This window comes from Aulonocara sp. 'chitande type north' Nkhata Bay, linkage group LG16 (genome assembly GCF_057382095.1).
Source record: "Aulonocara sp. 'chitande type north' Nkhata Bay isolate Kocher_YH1m ecotype deep benthic linkage group LG16, A_spYH_male_GT1.1, whole genome shotgun sequence".
In the NCBI taxonomy this organism is placed as follows: domain Eukaryota; kingdom Metazoa; phylum Chordata; class Actinopteri; order Cichliformes; family Cichlidae; genus Aulonocara; species Aulonocara sp. 'chitande type north' Nkhata Bay.
Genome location: NC_141359.1, coordinates 27,733,586 through 27,755,438, shown reverse-complemented (window position 1 = coordinate 27,755,438; position 21,853 = coordinate 27,733,586). Strand labels below are relative to the sequence as shown.

Sequence of the window (21,853 nt, the reverse complement as noted above, 5' to 3'; positions counted from 1 at the left end):
TCTGTTACCGTCAAACAAAGAAGACTGCAGAAGGCATACGGTTGGATGCATTCCAGTGTTATAAAATGTTTATAGCATTCCTATATCATAAAGCATCAACTAATGTTAATTTATTATTATAAACATAAAATAATCAAGCATCCAAATATTAGCATTTTATTGCTAGCAGGCTATTATATATGATGTTATACTAGAATACTATGGTACTATTACTAATTTGTTTGCCTTATTGGTATTTGCTTGTTTCTACTGCGTTACCTAGTTTTTGGTGCCTTGTTACCCAATCGCATACATCTCACTGTAACCGTATTCAGTGTAACCACTGTTGATACAATATCACTTGGTTATCAGAATCAGAATCAGAATCAGAATACTTTATTGATCCCTGGGGGAAATTATTTTTTGTTACAGTGCTCCATTTTAAACCAACATTAAGACAAGACAGACAATACGCTAAGAATAGTACAATATATACATATATATACATACATACATACATAAGTCACTTATAAATAAATATTTGGAAAAGAAACATGTGTAGTTGTAGCAGCAAACAGTGTGTTAAGTGGATGCGTTGTACAGGGAGATGGCCACAGGCAGGAATGATTTCCTGTGTCGTTCAGTGGTGCTTTTCGGTAATCTCAGTCTCTCACTGAACGAGCTCCTGTGACTGACCAGCATGTCATGGAGTGGGTGGGAGGTGTTATCCAACATTGTCTTTATCTTGGACAGCATCCGCCTCTCCGACACCACCTTGAGGGAGTCCAGCTCCATCCCCACAACATTGCTGGCCTTACGGATCAGTTTATTAAGTCTGTTGGCATCTGCGACCCTCAGCCTGCTCCCCCAGCATGCAACAGCATAGAGGATCGCACTGGCCACAACAGACTCATAGAAAATCCTCAGCATTTTCTGGCAGATGTTGAAGGACCTCAGTCGCCTCAAAAAATAGAGACGACTCTGGCCCTTCCTGTAAAGTGCTGTGGTGTTTTTAGCCCAGTCCAGTTTATTGTCAATGTGTACTCCAACTTATTGTTTGGATATTACTTTGGTAATTTATTGGTAATAAGATGCTATTCCGTATTGTTACTTCTTTATTATTGCACAGTTACCACACTATTAGAAAGCTGTTATAGAAAGCTCCCCCAGTTGTTGTGTACCTCTTATTCATTGTGTAAGACAACAACCCGATATCATGTTAACATGCTTTGCTGTGATACTGGGTCGAAGAGAAAGTATTCAGGCATCACTATTCCATTAGTATTTATTTACAGGTATGCATGACAGCACATTCCAATGATGCCAAAGTGCAGAATTATGTAGCAAAATGTCAGCAACGTATACACTGTGTACAAGTAATGCACAGGTTTGTGTAATGTAGATGTAACGCTGACATCTACGTTTGATAATAAAAATTACTAATAAAAAAATTAATGATAATGATAGTAATATATATATTTTTTATGTGCATGGGGAGTGGGGCAAACAGTTCTAATTTCTATCTCTCAAAAATTTCATGGTTATAATTTGTTTACTTCACCAAGGCATAAGGTGAGATAGAGGTGAGTGTTCAGCGCTGCTTGTTTGTCTTTCTGTTTACCTATTTTTTATGCAAAGCTGCTAGGACACATTTTGTGAAATATGTTGGAGAGGTAAAGCACGGTCAAAGAAAGAATCCATTAACCTGCACTGCTGATACAGATCAGTTTCTTTAAAATTGCAGAACAGTTTAGAGGATTTGATCTCCGAGTGCTGTTCCTTTTTCTTGCATTATTTTTTATTCAGAAACAACAGAAGAAATAAATACTATACATGTATAATACATCTATCTTTCTACCTGGTTTTGCATCAGTATCTATAGGGAGTGCAGAATTATTAGGCAAGTTGTATTTTTGAGGATTAATTTTATTATTGAACAACAACCATGTTCTCAATGGACCCAAAAAACTCATTAATATCAAAGCTGAATGTTTTTGGAAGTAGTTTTTAGTTTGTTTTTAGTTTTAGCTATTTTAGGGGGATATCTGTGTGTGCAGGTGACTATTACTGTGCATAATTATTAGGCAACTTAACAAAAAACAAATATATACCCATTTCAATTATTTATTTTTACCAGTGAAACCAATATAACATCTCCACATTCACAAATATACATTTCTGACATTCAAAAACAAAACAAAAACAAATCAGCGACCAATATAGCCACCTTTCTTTGCAAGGACACTCAAAAGCCTGCCATCCATGGATTCTGTCAGTGTTTTGATCTGTTCACCATCAACATTGCGTGCAGCAGCAACCACAGCCTCCCAGACACTGTTCAGAGAGGTGTACTGTTTTCCCTCCTTGTAAATCTCACATTTGATGATGGACCACAGGTTCTCAATGGGGTTCAGATCAGGTGAACAAGGAGGCCATGTCATTAGTTTGTCTTCTTTTATACCCTTTCTTGCCAGCCACGCTGTGGAGTACTTGGACGCGTGTGATGGAGCATTGTCCTGCATGAAAATCATGTTTTTCTTGAAGGATGCAGACTTCTTCCTGTACCACTGCTTGAAGAAGGTGTCTTCCAGAAACTGGCAGTAGGACTGGGAGTTGAGCTTGACTCCATCCTCAACCCGAAAAGGCCCCACAAGCTCATCTTTGATGATACCAGCCCAAACCAGTACTCCACCTCCACCTTGCTGGCGTCTGAGTCGGACTGGAGCTCTCTGCCCTTTACCAATCCAGCCACGGGCCCATCCATCTGGCCCATCAAGACTCACTCTCATTTCATCAGTCCATAAAACCTTAGAAAAACCAGTCTTGAGATATTTCTTGGCCCAGTCTTGACGTTTCAGCTTGTGTGTCTTGTTCAGTGGTGGTCGTCTTTCAGCCTTTCTTACCTTGGCCATGTCTCTGAGTATTGCACACCTTGTGATGTTGCAGCTCTGAAATATGGCCAAACTGGTGGCAAGTGGCATCTTGGCAGCTGCACGCTTGACTTTTCTCAGTTCATGGGCAGTTATTTTGCGCCTTGGTTTTTCCACACGCTTCTTGCGACCCTGTTGATTATTTTGAATGAAACGCTTGATTGTTCGATGATCACGCTTCAATTTTGCAATTTTGAGACTGCTGCATCCCTCCGCAAGATATCTCACTATTTTTGACTTTTCTGAGCCTGTCAAGTCCTTCTTTTGACCCATTTTGCCAAAGGAAAGGACGTTGCCTAATAATTATGCACACCTGATATAGGGTGTTGATGTCATTAGACCACACCCCTTCTCATTACAGAGATGCACATCACCTAATATGCTTAATTGGTAGTAGGCTTTCGAGCCTATACAGCTTGGAGTAAGACAACATGCATGAAGAGGATGATGTGGACAAAATACTCATTTGCCTAATAATTCTGCACTCCCTGTATAGCAGTAAACCATATTTTTGTTTGTTTAACAACGTGGAAGAATGGTCATCATGTAATGGTCTGGTTTTATATTATTTCTCCACAAGAAACACTATGTGGTAATCTACTTCTTTTATTCCTAGGTCTCTTTCCCCTCACAATTGCACAGTTTTGAAAATAGCATTGAAAAGCTTCCTCTATCTCTGAGCCCACACCCTCTGACTGGAAGCTGCAGTAGCCTGCTTTTTAATCTCATTATTTGAGGACATGTGTGACTTCTTCTAAGTCACTGTATGACGGTGCAAGTCAAACACAGGCAAAGATCAAATGGCTGAGTGTGTGCTGCATGTATATGCATGTGTCTGTTCTTCCTTTAGTTGAGGTATGAGCGAGCGAGTGAGCCAGTGAATGAGATTCTAACCCGCAGTGTTTCTGTCTCTGCCCTTGTCTGTTTGGGTGTATTGTGTTTGTTTGCTGCATTCACATATTGTGTTGAAGACATGTATGTGCGATCTTGCCATCTGTGTTGTGGCTGCCTTCAGAACAGATTAAGGCAGGCTGCGTCAATAACACATTCTGGTGAAAACACCAGTGTCGGTATATTCAGAATCCACCCTGCACAAAATCACACAAGAGTGATGCCCGCACACACAGTGTTCCCTATCCTCATCATGGTTATGATTTCATATAGCTGGGATTTGTCAGGCCAGTAGCCTTGACAAAATCTATACTACAAGTTTCAAAGAAGATAGATTGCCATGTGTGGTGGGGCGTGGTCTGCGTTGCCGTGCAGGGAGGGCGGACGCACCTGCACAGCATCCGTAATCATGCCCGCCGAGTTAAAACACGGGGACTCAGGTGTGTGGGGGTGTTTTCTGTGGTGAGAAGTGTGAATAAAATGGCTCTGAATGTTGATCTGTGGTCCCGCCATGCCTTATTCTCACCACAACATGTTTCTCCTATCATCAACTAGACATGGTTGAGTACTTAAATCAAACATTTTTGCTCAGACATTTCAGCGTGTTGCAGTCTGGAACATGTGACTTGTTTGTTTATCTTGGCACTAAACTGACAGACTGAAGTTACTGAATTTTAGGTACATTGAATGTTGTTTACTTACTGGGTATATATTAGTATAAGACACTTTCATTAATGTGTCTCTTATCTGTTAGCTTTTATCCTTAATTAACATATGTGGAATAAGATTAAGGTTTTGGTTGCTGTTTGAAAGTTGGAAAAAGCTTGTGTTGAAAGTGTAATGTAAACAAACAGCAATAAGCAGTAGATAAGTGATGAAATGTCTGTTCAGGTGGAAACATGAGGAACAGAGGTGTCAAACGTACATATATTCATCACTTATCTATTCATGACAAGTAGAAGTACTGAATCCTGTGTTAAAAAATACTGATTCAACTTCTTTGCTTGAGTAAAAGAGAAAAAGCACAGGCTAGGAAAAATTACTCAGTAATAAAATTTAAAAAATCTCTTTAGAGGACATTTCTACCGGCTATGTATTTATTTTGCTTTTATTTATTCGTTTTTTTTTGCCAAGTTAACTGATACTTGTGTCATATTAATATCACAATGAAGCGATTGACAGGAACACAAAGTTTATTTCAATTTAATTCAAATCCTAACAAAAGTACTCAGCTTGCACAGCTGTTATGTGGAGCACAATCAGAGAAAAACAAAGGGAATTAAAAAAAAAGTTCTATTTGCATTTGCCTACATTGCAGATGGGTGGTTTTGCCTCCACATTAAACAGGAAAAATGAGACAGTCTGGGGTTAAAGTGTGATTCAGCAGGTGTGGAAACCCCAAAATCAACTGTAGTGGTTCAGCGAAAACAATCACAGTAATGTCTATGACAAGCTTACTATATTTAGTTTATGGCTGTAATTAGCTGACCTGTGTTGCTGATTTTTGAGGATTTAGCTAAATTTAGAAAGATATAAGCAAATGTTTAACGAGACATCATGACTGATTATCATCTTTCAGCTACTATGATGTAACCTAACACTGACCATGAACACCACAACTATCCTACCCAAGTCCACCGTAGCGCAGAAAACTAACAATGTAGTCTGCACTAAACTGACCAGCATTTTTCATGGAATCTTTGAATAACTCAAAGTTATTATACTCAAAGTTATTTGCAAGACATTTTAAAATATAAAAACACAATTTCATGCATCTGTTCAAAAAAAAGCCTGACTTGAATGACAACATTACATGTACGATTGAAATCACAAGTTTATCAAAGAAACACTGAGTAATTCTTAAATTAAAAAAAAAAACAACTCTCTTCTTCTTCTTCTCCTGTTCTGCTTTTCTCTGTCTGTGAAATGCAGATGCTATACCTTTAGCTAACAGACACATCTTGTAACAAACTGTACAGAAAAACTTTGGCTGTTTCCTGGTATTTGTTGAACTGTAAGAAATGACTGCACTTAAAAATGTTGCTCCCTTTTTTCTCACTCCTCTGCTGCAGCGCTAGCTAGGTGCTGAAGTACTGCAACAACAACCTTCTGTACCAAAAACAGCTTTTCAAATCATTCCAGGATTTTTTTTTTAACCTCAGAAAGGCTGTAAATGCGTAAATTATGTTTATTCCTCTTTCGTCTGTTTGTGTGTGATAAGCACCGGTGATTGATGCACCAATGGGAGTGCCTTTAGGATTGTGTTCCCTCCATTTAGGTTCAAATCGCTGTGATGCGAAACAATTACTTACATCAAATGTCTAAAACCTAAATTAACATGTAGGGAGTAAAAAGTGGAGATGTTTGTGTTTAAATGTGTGGAGTAAAATTAAAGTACAGGTACCTGAAAATTCTGCTTAAGTAGAGTAACAAAATATGCTTACTTTGTTACTTTCCACCTTGGGAAATAGTAGCAGATCAAACCAAGTGAGTTGTGAAATGACGAGCATAACATTCTCAGATAAATGCATTTTCATTAAATTTGCACTTTAAAATTTGGTTTATTTCACACAACACACGTGACACAGCAGAGAACTGTGACGTTACACACCATGAGACTCACTAATCCATGATGGGATTAGACCAACACTCCACGTGCATTAATGTGCCAGATTTGACAGCGCGTCATTGGGTGTCTAGCACACTTAAAACTGACTGAGTCAGGGGGTGACTCAAATATCTTGTGCAAATACGAATGAAGGCGCATGAAGAAATCCACGATACTGATACACAGATGTCTGCCACTGCCATCCCTCTGGACAAAGATAAGGCTCTTGTGATTTGAGCACAAGCTCAATTTGTAGACTTTGCTTCTGCTACAATGCAAGCTTGTGTGTTAACGTACTGCACGCGCACTGAGACGGAAGCTGTTTTGACAGGGTCATGCCCTGTCAGTGTCCTTTGTGGAGGACATACAATCGTTGTGTCTGCCTAATGTTATCCATGTGCTAAATATAAAATAACAGAGTTAGCAGAGATGTTGCTTCAGCTGCACTGTCCTAAGGGAGAGGAAAAAACTTAACCCTTGACCCAACAAGGTGTCAAACAAGAATCTGTCACTGAAATAACTGCACATCCATCTTCTCCAGTGATAACATGGTGCACATAAGTCACTCACTGTTCACTAAAATCAATCCTGGGGGGTGCTATTATTAGAGGCAGTATCTTAAGAGAGATTTCAGCTATCAGGTAAAGCAGGAGGTTTTCCCAGAGCAATTAGAACCAATGGTAAATCCTACCGAGGTATCAAGAGTCCACAACAGATGTTAGTTGCCTGATACCTATCAGAAAGCACTTAACCAAATAATGCAGAAACTGCCCTCCTCCTAATGCTTTTTCGCATTTTAAAAGTTAATAGATGGAGTTAGTTTCTTATTTACCAACATCTGGAGGTCTGTATGAGGTCTGAGATTGTCTTCATGACAAGCAGATAATTTGCCTGTGTACCAGGTAGCAGAAAGAAGCAAGGGCATAAGGGAGCAGACCTCTTTCCAGGCATTCCCATTATGGCCCACTGCTACTGATGGATAATTGCACTTTCAGCTATGACAGTGCAAGAAAACTGCCATGGCGCCAGGGCTTGGGTACTATGATGATGTGGGTTTTGTAGCCACCAGAATGACAACTAGATTCTCCTTCTGACTGTGCTAGAAAAAAGAAACCAGGTAAACTGGGGAAAATGGGTAAAAGGGAAATCTGAGCCATGACTAGGGATGGGTACCGGTGTCGGTTCTGACATAAATGGTAGTAACCAGACCGAAAAGCAGTGCACATTTCGGTGCTTTATTTCGGTGCTTTTTTTTTCTTGAAATGTCATACACTTTGGATTCTAACCAATCATTTTACCTTTGCAAGCGTAGTAGGCGTGCCCAGGTATGTAGATTATTTTAGAGCAGAGCTACAGATTAAAAATGCCCTAGGCAAAGGGGTCAAAGTCTGGCTGTACTTTACAGCAAAAGATGCAAACTCAGCAGCCTGCTTTAAGGTGATACTGTGCAAAGGAGGTAACTCCTCGAATCTGATGAAACACCTGGCAACGTATAGCATTTTGTTAAAAGCCGAGAAATGCGCCGTATTTGATAGCTTGCTGCGAGACCTCACACCGGGCACATCTACTGCGGGTGGGTTGCCTGTTATCGGACCCGGAGTTAGCAACATCCCCCAAAAACCTGAAGAGGAGAGTCCTGGCCCCTAGCCCTGCCAGTGTAGCAGAAATGATGACTCTCTGCGTGAGTAGCTTAATGTTGTTCGTGTGTTATTTACGTTGAGTAGGCTAACCACGTTATTACATTAATGCACGTAAGGTGAACTAGCAAACACCGTCGTAGTTACATGCGGCTGTCTTCTTGTTTGATGGCAGATACTCCCTTCACCATGGCCAAAAAGGCTAAAATGACCAAAGAAAAAGTGGAAAACAGCTAAACATGAGAGGTTTTTGGACAAAATTGGTGTGTTTTCCATTGATTAAGCACTGCTTCCAGCCAAGAGTGATGCCATAAATCCCCTATAGCTGCAGAAAAGGCTAACGTTATTATCTTTTTACAAAAAAACAGCTAAACATGAGAAGTTTTTGGACAAAGTGTGTGTTCTCCATTCTTTAAGCACCGGTTCGAGCACCGTTTAAGCACCTGCACCGTTTCAAAAGTACCGGTTTGGTACTGGTATCGGATAAAACCTAAACGATACCCATCCCTAGCCATGACTAGTGAGAGAAGGCAACATCCAGTGAAGGGTTGTCTTATATGTTTACAGAGATCTGAATTACTCTTTTATTTCATGGTAAACAAATCCACTTCTTCCTTCTCAGATTTGTCCAAAAACATCTACACAATGTATAGAAATCAAATTCCCTTTAATGTGTGAGAGACATCAAGTCTCCTGCAAGGATCTGTACTTCCATGATGTGAACCACTCTGATGAACAGCGTGAGATTTTGAGGCTGCAGCAGCAGGCTACTGGCTATTTCAAACAAGCCTACTGTGTATGCAATGCACACTGCTGCCATCATGTTGTCTGTTCGTACTACAATATGTCTGGTAGACAGCTACTGAAAGTTTTTGTGGAGAGAATGATACTTCCAACAATTTCTTCAAGAGCTTGAAACTAGCAAATACTTCATGACTTGGAGAGATATTCTGATTTCCATATACTCATATACACAACTCATATATGTAGTTCTCTTAAACGGGATTCCTTGATGACAGTCAAACATGGCATTTTCCAAAATGCCATGTATGACTGCAGATGAGAGAGATGAACACTCTGCATTCATCTTACATATTATACTAATCTCTGAGAATCCACATACAGTACGTAATTATGTCACCTAATGGTTTACAACATTTTAAAATCTCTGAAAAGTTATGAACCTTTCAGAAGTTTCTAAATAAATCTCTTGAACAAGCTCAAGTTTACCAAGGCAAGACTAACATAGTGACGCAGATCAAAACGCCAGTGCCAAACCAACATCCGTGACGTCCGCCTTTGTTGGTGATTACATGCTGTGACAATGGATAGTATATTATTCACTTAAAAATTATTTTATATAACCTACTGCCTCATCACCCCCAACTGGTCAGGATAGATAGCTGCCCTTCCTTGGGCCTGGTTCTCTGAAGGTTCCTTCCTGTTAAAAGGGTTTTTTCCTTCCCACTGTTGCCAAGTGCTTGCTCAAAGGGTCATTTGGTTGTTGTGGTTTGTCTCTATTGTTGTAGTGTCTTTATCTTATAATATAAAGTGCTTTTAGGTGACTGTTGTTGTGATTTGGTGCTATATAAATAAAAAAGCTTTGAGGACAACAAAATGAATAACAAACTTAAACTTGGCCAGAAATTCCTCTGGCAAGATGCAAAAAACCACAAACATTGAAATAGATTCTCAGTCTGCTCTGGTGAGTTTAGTTGTGTATAAAGCAATAACACTCACCCTCTGTGTGAGAAAATCCCTCTGCAGTGACTTTCCACTGAATCAGCACTCCGAGGAGTGCCAGGACAGGCCACACCCCCATGATCACCCAAGTAAACCAGCACACTGGCTTCTTGGGATCCACCTGCAAAAAATACAGTTCCAGTGTCAGTTATATCCTTAACTGCTGATCAGTTAAATAATTTATCTTCTCCATTTCCTCCCAATTTTAATGATTTTTTTCTGTAAGCTTTTTCTTGCCAAGTGCCTGAGCACAGAGGGTGTGCAGACTTAGTGCAAGTCTTTAAGCCAGCTGAGGCAATTATTTGATATATGCTCTATAAATACAATTGATATGACCTGGCAAGGCCTTTATCGACATTCCGCACTTGAAGAAAAGTATTTGTAGTCCTGTTTCTACTAACAAAAAGAACACACCTTTTTTCAAAATATGTTTTACATCTCCTTTTAGTCTGACACACATATCACTGGAATATGTGTTTCAGAATATGGACTATGTCAGAATTACATATTCCATAACAAACAAGTTTTTTTAATAACTTTTATAATATCTGTCTTTCTCACAAACATGTACTCGGAAAGATGCACAGAAGCATACCCTGATGTTCTTACCTTGAGTCTCTCATAAACGTAGTGTACCAAAGCGAACAGCTCTATAAAATAATCCACGGTTACGGTTATGATGGCAGAGCCAAATGTGGCAGTGGAGAGGGTGACAAAGCAGCGCTGCCACTGTAGTGTGAGGACAGCAAATAGTGTCCCAGAACCCAAGAGAATACCCAGAGGAACCCACACTGTTCTGGGGTGGTAGAACTCCTCCATGACCTAAGAGAGACAGGAAAAGTGTTCCATTTTGCTTTTTTGTATGTGAATCAATTTGGGATCATAATCTAAATGCTATTTCAGAGTTAAGAAAAAAAATAACCCTACAATTGTACAATTTTACAAAACCTACATTTCCTCAAAACTCACTGCAGAAGTGGCACATGGACAAATATAGACCTCTAAATTTTGGTGCTGAGATTGCAATGAAACAACTGGGCACATTTTCATGAAACTTGTTGGAGGGGAGAATCATGGGAAAAATAACCCGGGACATTTTTGTGTGGATTGTTCCAGGAAAATATCTAAACATGCATGATGGATTTGTTGACAATGTCATGTTTTCATGTATAGTTTATTTTACAAAAATTACAGATACATAGTAATGGCATGCAGTTAATTTATACACCTTTACTCTATAGACAATGAAAACTACTTTCTTATCCTTAGCTCCAGTGTTATTCATGCAATATAAGTAATACTGATATATCAAATGCATGTATTGTTTAATAATTTGGCTTACACACATAATTCTTAAAAATAGGCAAATTACCACCAGTGATGCAACTCCAACCAGCAGGCCCAGCAGCAGGCCCACCATGAACAGCCCCACACTGCGAACCAGCATCGTCACCAGACCACACAGGGTCCCGATGCCCAGGCCGATGCCCACGGACGCCTCCACACTCAGCTGAGTGTCCATCACCCTCTCCTTATAGCATAGCATGAAGATGACCACAGAGCCAAACATTAGGCCTGTTAGAAACAACACGGCCTTGAAGCATCGATAGCCTGGAGGACAGATGGAAAATAAACCAATGTGAAGATATGACCAGCATACAAATGCATAAAATCTACACACAAGCCTGAGGGGAAAAAAACACAGAATTTAAACACATCAAAGTGACAAGATGAGACACAAAAAGCAACAGTACAGTTCAACTTCAGGGGTCTTCAGTTTGAAACTATGGAGCACGTGTAGTGCACATCAATGAAGTGTGAGCAATCTGAAAACAGCAGCAGAAGAGGTCCAGAGATGCATGAAATTCCATCTCGTCAGGTTTTCTTACAAAACTCAAGGTTTTAGTTTAATTAAGTCTACAATTTCCCTTTTTAAACTGAAATCTGGTATCCTATACTTGAGTCAAAAAAACATGTCCAATTATGATTACATTAATTTAATATTTCTGTGAGTGAGACTCAAGAGAAATACAAATAGAAAATGCAGCACCTCCAAATCTGAGGCCATGGTCCTCGGCCAGAAAAGGGTAGAGTGCCCACTCCCGGGTCAGGCAGGGATGAGTTCCTGCCCCAAGTGGAGGAGTTTGAGTATCTCGGGGTCTTGTTCATGAGTGACGGGAGAAGGGAGCGGGAGATCAACAGATGGATTGGTGTGGCGGCCGCAGTGATGCGGATGCTGTACCGGTCTGTCTTGGTGAAAAAATAGCTGAGTGTAAAAGCGAAGCTCTCAATTTACCGGTCGATCTACGTCCCTACCCTCACCTATGGTCACGAGCTGTGGGTAGTGACCGAAAGAACGAGATCGCAAGCGGGTGACTGGCCTCTCCCTTAGAGATAGGGTGAGAGGTTCGGCCATTCGGGAGAGGCTCAGAGTAGAGCCACTGCTCCTCCACATCGAAAGGAGCCAGTTGAGGTGGTTTGGGCATCTGACAAGGATACCCCCTGGGCGCCTCATGGGTGAGGCATGTCCCACCGAGAGGAGGCATCGGGGCAGACCCAGGACCCCTGGACAAGCTGGAGGAGGTGGCTGGGGAGAGGGAGGTCTGGGCTTCTCTGCTGCCCCTGCTCCGGATAAGCGGAAGAAAATGAATGGACGGATGGATGATTGTAATAAAATACAGATTTTTTTTTTTTTTATCTCTGTTGTACTTTTTTTTGTAAACTCCTCATGTTTTGCAAAACAAACCTGTACATAATGGAGGGAAATGGAGATCATTTTTGGATTCAGCACCCTAAAAAACATCAAGTTTACCAAAAATATCCCATGCAGCTGAAAAAAAAAAAAATAAAAAAAATATATATATGTATTTGCAGACCTGTGAAAACCTTTTGGTTTCCAAATTTTGATTCTTCTTAATTTGAACATGAACTTACATTAATTATTGTGTTATCTGTCTTCATCATTGGCCACACTTACTGAAAAATCTAAAAGCTATAGACTACTTTAAAGAACATTGATTTAGTGAGACATAAACATTTACAGCTGCTGATGGGATGGATGATGCCATGACTGTGGCAGAACAAAATTACATTTTTAATGGAACAGTAAAAACCATTAGTGTATATCAGCAGTAAGTGCCACAGGTATTTGTTTCCCGATTTAACATTTTGCTTTGGTTCTGTAATTACACCTCACTGTTTTCTCCATTCAGCCCAGTGATTAACTATACGCTGTTTGTGGTTTTGCAAATGGCTCTTGAAATTAAAAGGATCTTATCGTATTTCATTTGAAAAGATAAAATATGCCAGGGAGAAAGCATAATGAACAGAGAAAAAAAATAATGATAAACAGCAACCACGCTATGGTGGGCAAGAAAGAGAGAGGCACTTCCTCTCCGCAGAATGGTGAGAAGCGATAAACTCGCTCTATAAACATTTATGAAATTGCTTTAAAATATGATCATCATCATATTACTAAAGGTCATCCACATTCATTAGTCAGAAGGCTCGCTGAATAGAACAGCTGCTCTTTCCCCCCATATGTTCCCTCTTGTCCTTCTTGGCTTTCTTTCCATCTTAAAGTGTTTTAACTCAATGAAAACAAAGAAAAAATACTCTGAAAGATTAAAGGCTCGTCTTATCAATAGTTTAAATCTCCTTGTCCTTTTTCTATGTTTATTAACGTTTGTGTCCCCCTTTATGTCGACTCAGTAGCTCCGTCTCTCTGACTGGGCTCTGTCTCGAGGGAACCCAACGTCAGATTGTTATCTTTGTGTAATCAGGCATTGCACAGCTGAGTCAAACAATGCTCCTCTTCTCATCCTAACCACCATCCGTGCTCCTCCCCCCTTGTGACCATACCTCATTTATTTGACACACTTCTTGTAGCTTCCTTTATTCCTTCCCCTCTGTCGTGTGTGTTTTCCTAGATACCTTTCAGTTGCTGTGTGCAGTGAAAGCCACTGTATTCATCACAGCTGTTTGCACTTCTTCTGTAACAGAATGCCTCAAGGGGTACAAGTCCTGACACGGAGTAATTCAAGCATTTCCATAACATCTACAGCTAGCAGAAAATGTGTTTGGTCAGCAGCTGTCACAAATCCGCAACAATATTCTTTCATATTTGATGGTCCCCATAAATCAGCAAACAAATTCTAAAATAAATTGTTTTTCCTTTACTTCTGCCATCTTTTCCTCTTCTTTCCCTTCATTAGGCTGCTATCCTTTCAACAGTTCTGCTGCTGCACCTTTTTCCCATCCCTCCCACTCCCTTCATTCCTCTTCTCTGCTCTCCCTACTTTCCCTCCATCAAACCCTCCCATCTGTTCACGCATGTCTTTCGACATTTTTCTCTGCTTCATCCATCTTGTTCCAATAACATCACTCATCATTTCCACCACAACTTTGTAATTCTGACTCAAATAAATGACAGCTAACCCTTTCTTCCTAACTCATTGGAGGTAAACTAAATTCTGCAGTACCAAGAGGACTTTATCAGCAGGGAGAATCAATCTTCCTGCTGATAACGGTTTTCTTCATATTGTTCAAATGTGACTGCGGGGTTTCCAAGAAACATCAACAATATGCTCTGCATCTCATTTGCAGAAGAGTGATTATAGCTCCGAGAGTGACAATGCATGGAGTCAAACAGAGAGACAAACAGACTAGTAGGACTGAGGAGGTAAAGAATTTGAAGTAAAATTATGCTGTCGTGTATTTGATGTCTCTTATTTCTTGCTGTTGATTTTATTGGCAGGATGTAAGAAACGATTTTTGGTGACACCTTCGATCACAGCCAGCACCATGCAGCATAATAACAGTATACACTTTTATCCTAATATAAAAATAAGAACATGTACCTGTACCGTATGCAAAAATTTTGAAACAAGGACATCACATTTTGGATTCTTACTAAATGAATGTGACATTTAAAAAAAAAAAGAGTGATGACTTCTGCAGCAGTTCTTTATACACATTTCAAAGGTTTTGAGCTAGTCTTCAGGAAAAGTTCTCCAGGCTTCTTGAAGGACATTCAGAGTTCTTCTTTGGATACTGAATGCCTTTTGTTCCATTCTTTGTCAAAATGATCCCACATTAAATAAGTAACAAGTTGCTTTATCTGTAGATGCAACACCAGTTCCTCCCTTGAATTAGGTACGTTTTTTATGTTTGAAAGATTCATTGGTCAGTCTTAAGTTTAAAAAAAAATAGATGTAAATAAATAAAAAGGTACTTAGAATGAACTGAAAAACAGCCATTTTTCAGTTAAAAGCTTTAAAAGACCTTTAGAAAGCCTAATGAACTATCGCTCGAGGCCACTTTAAAAACAATACAATAAAGTCTGGCTCCTTGTCAGAAAATATAAAGAAATGATGGGCAAATTGAGACTTTAAATCTTACAGCAGTGCTTTAAGATTGCAAAACAAGGATCACAATGCAATTTGTTTTCACATTTCTTTCAAATTGAACTGTATAACTAACCAGTAAGGAGTTATGCTTACAATTAGTGGTTCAGCTTAGGTTGATCAGAAGAGTCATTTGCCCCTCCCAAAAAAACGCCAAAAGTCTGCTCTTGCAATATCTTTGAATAACAGTGTGATATACCCCTTTTTAAATAAAAGAAACATTATGTGTTTGCTGTCAAATTTCTTAAAAAAAAAAATCCCAGGGAGCCTGACTCACACTAGTGTATTACTGGTGTATACAGTGAATGTTAATGCTTTTTATGTGCTCTCAATCCCTCCTTGTGCATTTGCACGCAACGAGCCTTCTCAGAGGTTCAACATATTCAACATACATCAATATTCATCCAAAAAACAGCATACAGGTTGTTCTGGGGCTCTTGCAGGTTGGGGCAGCTGCTCCCTGATTGCACCTGACATCTCCAATCGACTGCAGGATTAATCCAGACAAGGGGCTTCTCTGCTTAAAATCCTATAGATCTGCCTACAGCACCAAAACTTTATTTACTATCCTAGTGGCAACAATCAAATGCAGATCAGGCGCATAATAATATTTTTTTTTCTTTTAAGCATGAAATATGGCTCAATACACAAGTTTGTGTTCTGCAAACTTTCGTAAATCATATAATTTGCTTCAAATTATTCAGGTTAAAAAGGGAAAAAAACCTCCTAAAAATACATATGTAATGAGACCTGCCACAAAAATAAACATGCCTCTGCTTTTCAGTCACTAAATTGACACTGTGTGTTTCCTGTAAATACTGACAGTAGTTTATCTTTTGTTTATTTGTTTTTTCATTGTCAAAATAGATTTTCCACCGGCTTACAAACAGACCATTTCTAAATCTGACTCCAATTTCATGTGTTTTCTTTGACTGGATATTGACCATGCAAGACTACCAAAAAAAAAAAAAAGAAAACCTAAATCATTTCAAGGATTTCATACCAGAAAATATATCTATGTTGGATAAATTCTTTGTTTCACCGGCAGCTGCACGTTTCAGGCTTAAATACACACCTGTGAATTTGAGGAATTACTCCTTTATTGTGTTGTGTGATTTCATTTGTCTGTACACAAAACACTGTATGCAAAAGTAAGATCACCTCTCCTATGGAAGAAAGAAATCATTGTGGAAAGGTTGATGGATATCACATCACATCAATATCAATAAATGCATAAGAAAAGTGTCTTCTCGGGTACAGAAAGTACAGAAAAATCCCAGTTTAGTAGGCTATGCATTTGATCTTATGTGTATTCATTCCTACAGGCCGTGCCAAACTATCATTAACTTGCAGAAAGCAGAGAAGATGAAAATTTCCGGCACTTAAATGAAAAAAATAGCTGCAAGTGAGTATTTCTCACATTAATCATTCCTTTAGATAAACAGGGAGATCGCTTTACCCTGATTATTTATTGATTACACATTCCTGTAATGACTTTGCATCCAAACTAATTAGAGTGACCCCTCACTTATGATCCAATAAAATGCAGTCTCTCTCTCTCTGAGCACAAAACTAAGCCTCAATAAGGACTTCGTTCTTTAATGAATGGACCTGTGCATACAGTATGAGTCCAGACATTTGAAGACACAGAGGAGATTAAAAAAAACACACAACAGGAGGTCTGCTGCCTTTTTGGCACGGCACTTTTTATTAATTGCAAAACTTTGTGCAAGTTTAAAAAAAAATCAGTATTCCTACAACTTTTAGTTAAAAGAAAAAGAAACATGACTTAGAATAAGAAGCGGAATGACAGCATGTTTTAGTCTGATCGCGATCGCTTTAATATCTGGATTTTACTTGAGCTCAGTCCACGCTGTGTGTTCGCCATGTTTTAGTGCAACTCATTCACCAAAGTGAAGCAAAAACACACACCCACTAAAGTCACAGTAGTCTTTGCTGCTGTATGAGAACTCAATATTGACTCACAGAGTCAGAAACAAGAGAACTACACTGTAGTGCCCTTAAATCAATAATATACATAGACCAGCAGAGCAGGATGAACTGAAAATGATGAGTAGGGATTTCATGGGGTTTTGGCACCATGCTTTAGCAATTTTTTAATCAGCGTTTGTACATAAAAATAAATTGACTCGCAACGTTTCCATTGTTATTACTGCTGCTGGCAGATGGCCACACAGAAGGGCTCTAGTCTGTATGCAAGAGAGTTGCTTTGAGGTAACTTAGAATTAGAGCATAATGGATTAAAGAAAGTCATATATTGATCTTGGATACATTTTAAGATGATTCTATCTTTATAATATTGGAGGTTTACTTTGACATTTCCAGCAATTTGTAACCTTGCTGTCTTTTTTTCTCTCTTTTTCCATAAACTAATATAATTGGCTGTTCAAAGTGCTTCATATTTAAGATAGAAACTGCTATTAAAATTTTCATTAATGTTGATTTCTTTCTTTCTTTCTTTTTAGTTAATCACTTACCAAAGAAGCAATAGATGATTCCAAAGAGGCAGCACATGGAGCAGACCACAGAGGGCACAATCTCATATCTCCTCTCAATCTCCTGGTCACACCTCAGCCCCACCTCAGCCAAGCCAAACAGCTGGCTTGTGGAAGTCATGGTGGATAAAGTGGAGGCGACGGGGTCTAAAGGAGAGAAGAGGGTAGGGGGAAGGGGGAAGGGATTGAGGGGGTTTGAAGGAATTTCTGGATCAGTGGGCCTCACCCACGGAGACGTGTCTAAGGGCGGGACAGAAAAAAAGAATGATGGAAAGAGAGGGCAACAGTGAGAAGGGATGAGGAAAAGAAAGAGAGAATTATTATTGATTGTTCATTTTAAGTACTCAGCTCTGAGTGCTGACTATACACTAAGCATGCTCCATATTTCTGAAAAAAGAAACATCTCAGCACAACCATGAGTACTGCTGCAGATAAAATGCAATTCAGCCACTATCATTCACTTGGCTGTACAGTATAAAGTTCGACCAGTTGCAGGAGCTATGCAACACACACACATATTCAAGTTGTTGCCATGGAAAAAAACAACAGAATGAATTTGCATAAATTTGCATGGCGTGGGAAATTTGCGACACAAGTAAGAGGCTGTTTGTAGACCTCTTATTTGTACGCCAGAGCTAAGGTTTACGAAACGATTAATGTAAAAACCCCTTAATAATTTCACATCAGTGCTTGTGCCTGCACTCTGCCACTGATCTGTTCACTCACTGAAATATTACATGAACTCTTCTCTAAAACCATTCATTCTGCGAACATTTCACATGACCTAAAAGAACAAATATTCCTTGTTTTCAACAAATACTCTGTGTTGTAACTTTTTCAGATATTCTACTGGGCTTTTAAACCATTTACCCAGGTTAAGAATATACCGATCCTGTAACACCTAAATCTAAAATTAGTATTTTAAGTAACCAAATTTATGATTTAATGAAAATAAAGATTTTTGTAGATTTAGGTATATATTTCTCTGACATAGAAAAACAAGTTGATAATTCACAAAGTCCATATATATAACATATAATATAATATAATATAATAATATAATATAATAATAATATATATATAACAATATAGTGTTGAACAGAATAGAATAGAATAGAATAGAATACAATAGAAAGCCTGTGTTGTGACTGTACTGAGTGAAACCAGAATATAATGACAATATTAGGATACTACTCCTGATTAAATAAAGTAATAAACACATATAAATAGATATATAAAAAATAAGCATAATTCATATGCATGTATAGAAAAGCATAGACAAAAAATAATGCACAATTAAGTATAGATAACTAAATCCAAAGTTCAATGACTAATGTAAAAGCAAGGTTATATTGTACTAGTAAATCAGTGTTATTACTATGTATATTACTATACATAGTATATAGTGGTTATCACTGTTGCCTCACAGGAAGAAGGTCCTTGGCCTTTAATACTTTCTGTGTGGATTCTGCATGTTCTCCCTGTGCCTGTGTGGGTTTTTTCTGGGTACTGGGACCCTCCCAAAGTCCAAAAACATGGTTAGGTTAACTGGTGATTCTAAAGTGGCTCTAGATGTGAATATGAGTGTGAATGCATGCCTGTCTATCTATTTGTGTTAGCCCCGCTACAGACTGATGAGCCGTCCCCTTCTCTCCTGCTGTCATAGCTGGGATAGGCGAGGCGGATAAGCAGAAGAAGATGGGTGGCTATGTGTAATTGACTTTAATTTGTAAATACACAGGGTAGGTGATGCATTGGATGCTCTTAATATTATGTTATGAGAAGCTATTAAGTTCACAGTTTGCTTTCTAGGAGATGTGCCTTTGCATAATGTACCATATTCTAGCGCTGATAACACGGTCTCCTTGATAACTTCATTCTTAATGAATCTTCTTTGTGCCACAAAAACACACAAGGAGATCAGCTCCATCTGGTGTCAAACACACGCTGTTCAGAAACTCCTTTGTTATATGTTTCTTCAAGCGATTGCGGGCTTTTGTAGGATTAAAATGTGCATGACTTCCACTTTGGTCTTTTTAGAAGCATTTCTGCTCTCAGGTGATAAACTGATCAAAGTTAGTTATGTTTCACAGACTTTGAGCAAAGTTAGCTGAGGGGAATGTCAGTCAATTACAGTGTCAAACTCTGGCCTGACATAATAGCATACAGAACATTCCAGTTTCAGAAATAAAAAGTAGCACTGAGGCATCTTCTAAAAGTCCATTTCAAATCAATTTTGAAAAGAAAGGAAAAAAGAAACATACAATTGCAGTGTAAAGCGTGAGATTCATGGATCATTGACTCGCGCTATTAGCCAAACACCCACATAGAGCTCCACACTTATTCAGGCACCAAACCCCAATGGTTTCATTTCCAGCTGAGACGCAAATTAAGGCCTACTAAGACACAGTCAACTGTGGATACGTTTAAAGGAAGCATTATTGGACTATTTTACTGTGCATTGTCGTTATTTCACGGAAGAACGGCTGCAGTAGTTTATCAAGCTGTTCAAACACTTTCTAAAGCAATTCAGGCACTTTCTAAAGCTGTTCTTCACACAGATTATTGCTTTTCAGCTGTGTCCACTGACCATATGTGAATTCATGTCATCTTGGTCAGAATCTGCAAATCTTAAGCTTTTTGTCAAATGAAGTCCCAGACTTACTAAAAGACTTAAAAACGATACACGGTCATACATTAAAATGTAAATCCTGTACAAATGGGAACTATTTGTTCTACATTCTCTGTACTGGTGGAACTGAGGAGACTTAAATTATTTTACTGTGTGTTATATTGTCCTAGGTACAGTATAGTTCAGTAGTTCTGCTACCAGTGCACATCAGTGTAATGGAGTCTGATCTCTTTATAGTCTCCTAGGGATGCATGCTAAATTTTAAGTTCTGTTACTCTGGTTCCTTCACCTTTTTAAGGCGTTATCCTTCAGTTCAACTCTCCTGTCATATCCAAGCATGGAAGACATACTCGCACACGCTCTGCCTCTCCTGGCTTTATATTTAAAAGAATGCACACATGTATGCAAATGTAACCTGGGCAGATACACATTCATATTACGCCTGATTACACAGAAAAGTAAGCCCGTGCTCTTTAGTAATAAATTAGCGGGTGATGATGATGCACTGTGGCAAGCAGACTCAACTACATGCACGCACAAGGTGATGTTTAGCATCTTAACACGTCTGGAGTGCACAGTCGGCCTGCTTTTCGACGTTTTACGCTATGACATTATGTATTGTAGGAAAGAAGTGTGACACAGAAAAAAGACATCACAAGAAATGAAAATGGAATAAAATTTCAATCTGGATTAAATGTTACTTGTAAATATTAAGTCTCACCACCTGCAGGGAAAATAAGATAAAGAGCATATTAGCCCTTCATCTTGTGGCTCGCTAGAGCAGGAAGAATTCAGTGGTAAGCAGATGTCAGTCTGACATGTAGTCTTATTGAACAGAACAAGAATAAGAACACACCATCAGCAGTGAAAAAAGCAACGTTCTTGTTCAATAAGCGACTGCATAACTATGATGGAAGGAGGAAAGGGGTGGGCAAAGTGAAAAGGAAAAAATCAGCAGTAAAGCTCATACATATATACACACTGGCACTGTAATGGAATCTTAATGTAAAACTTAGTAACTAAAGGGTGGTGAGGTTCATAAAGTTAAGGAAAAGTTTCTAGAAAGTTATCTGGTTGGCCACATTCCAAGATTTGAAGTAAAAAAAAAGTAAAAATGTAATAACATGCATGCTCAGTATTGCAAACTTGAAAGAATTAAGCAAGGGTATAATACTGCCAATGCTGCACAAGCCTATAAATTATTCAAAACAGGAAATGTTTAGGAAAGCTTAATCTTGACTTTTCATTCTAAAGGAGAAATATTTACCCTATTCCTTTCTAACAAATCGTTAAAAAAATCTTGACATCCTGAGCTTCAGTTTCAAACCAAAAGAAAAACTGTACTGTTTTACATTCTGTGCAGAGTTGGTAAAAAAAAAACAAAAAAAAAACTGAGAAGCAAATGGAAGACTTCCACTTCATAATTGCCTCCACTCCAGTGGTGAAACAGATTGTGAATGCTGCAGCTTAGTTACACCACAGGCTCTCTGAGTCAGGAGGAAGACCCAACTG

At 38.9% G+C, this 21,853-nt stretch overlaps 1 protein-coding gene across 1 annotated transcript in view; it reads right to left on the bottom strand.

Annotated features, from left to right (window-relative positions):
- The window catches only part of tmem198aa (transmembrane protein 198aa), a 41,494-nt gene that overhangs the window by 6,937 nt on the left and 12,704 nt on the right, over positions 1–21,853 (bottom strand). Inside the window, exons 2-5 of the mRNA XM_086267865.1 lie at positions 17,692–17,949; positions 11,161–11,399; positions 10,398–10,610; positions 9,786–9,909 (exon numbers count right to left, since the gene is read on the bottom strand). Of these exons, the coding sequence (XP_086123991.1) occupies positions 9,786–9,909; positions 10,398–10,610; positions 11,161–11,399; positions 17,692–17,830 (715 nt within the window). The 5' untranslated portion in view covers positions 17,831–17,949. The remainder of the gene's footprint in view (positions 1–9,785; positions 9,910–10,397; positions 10,611–11,160; positions 11,400–17,691; positions 17,950–21,853) is intronic.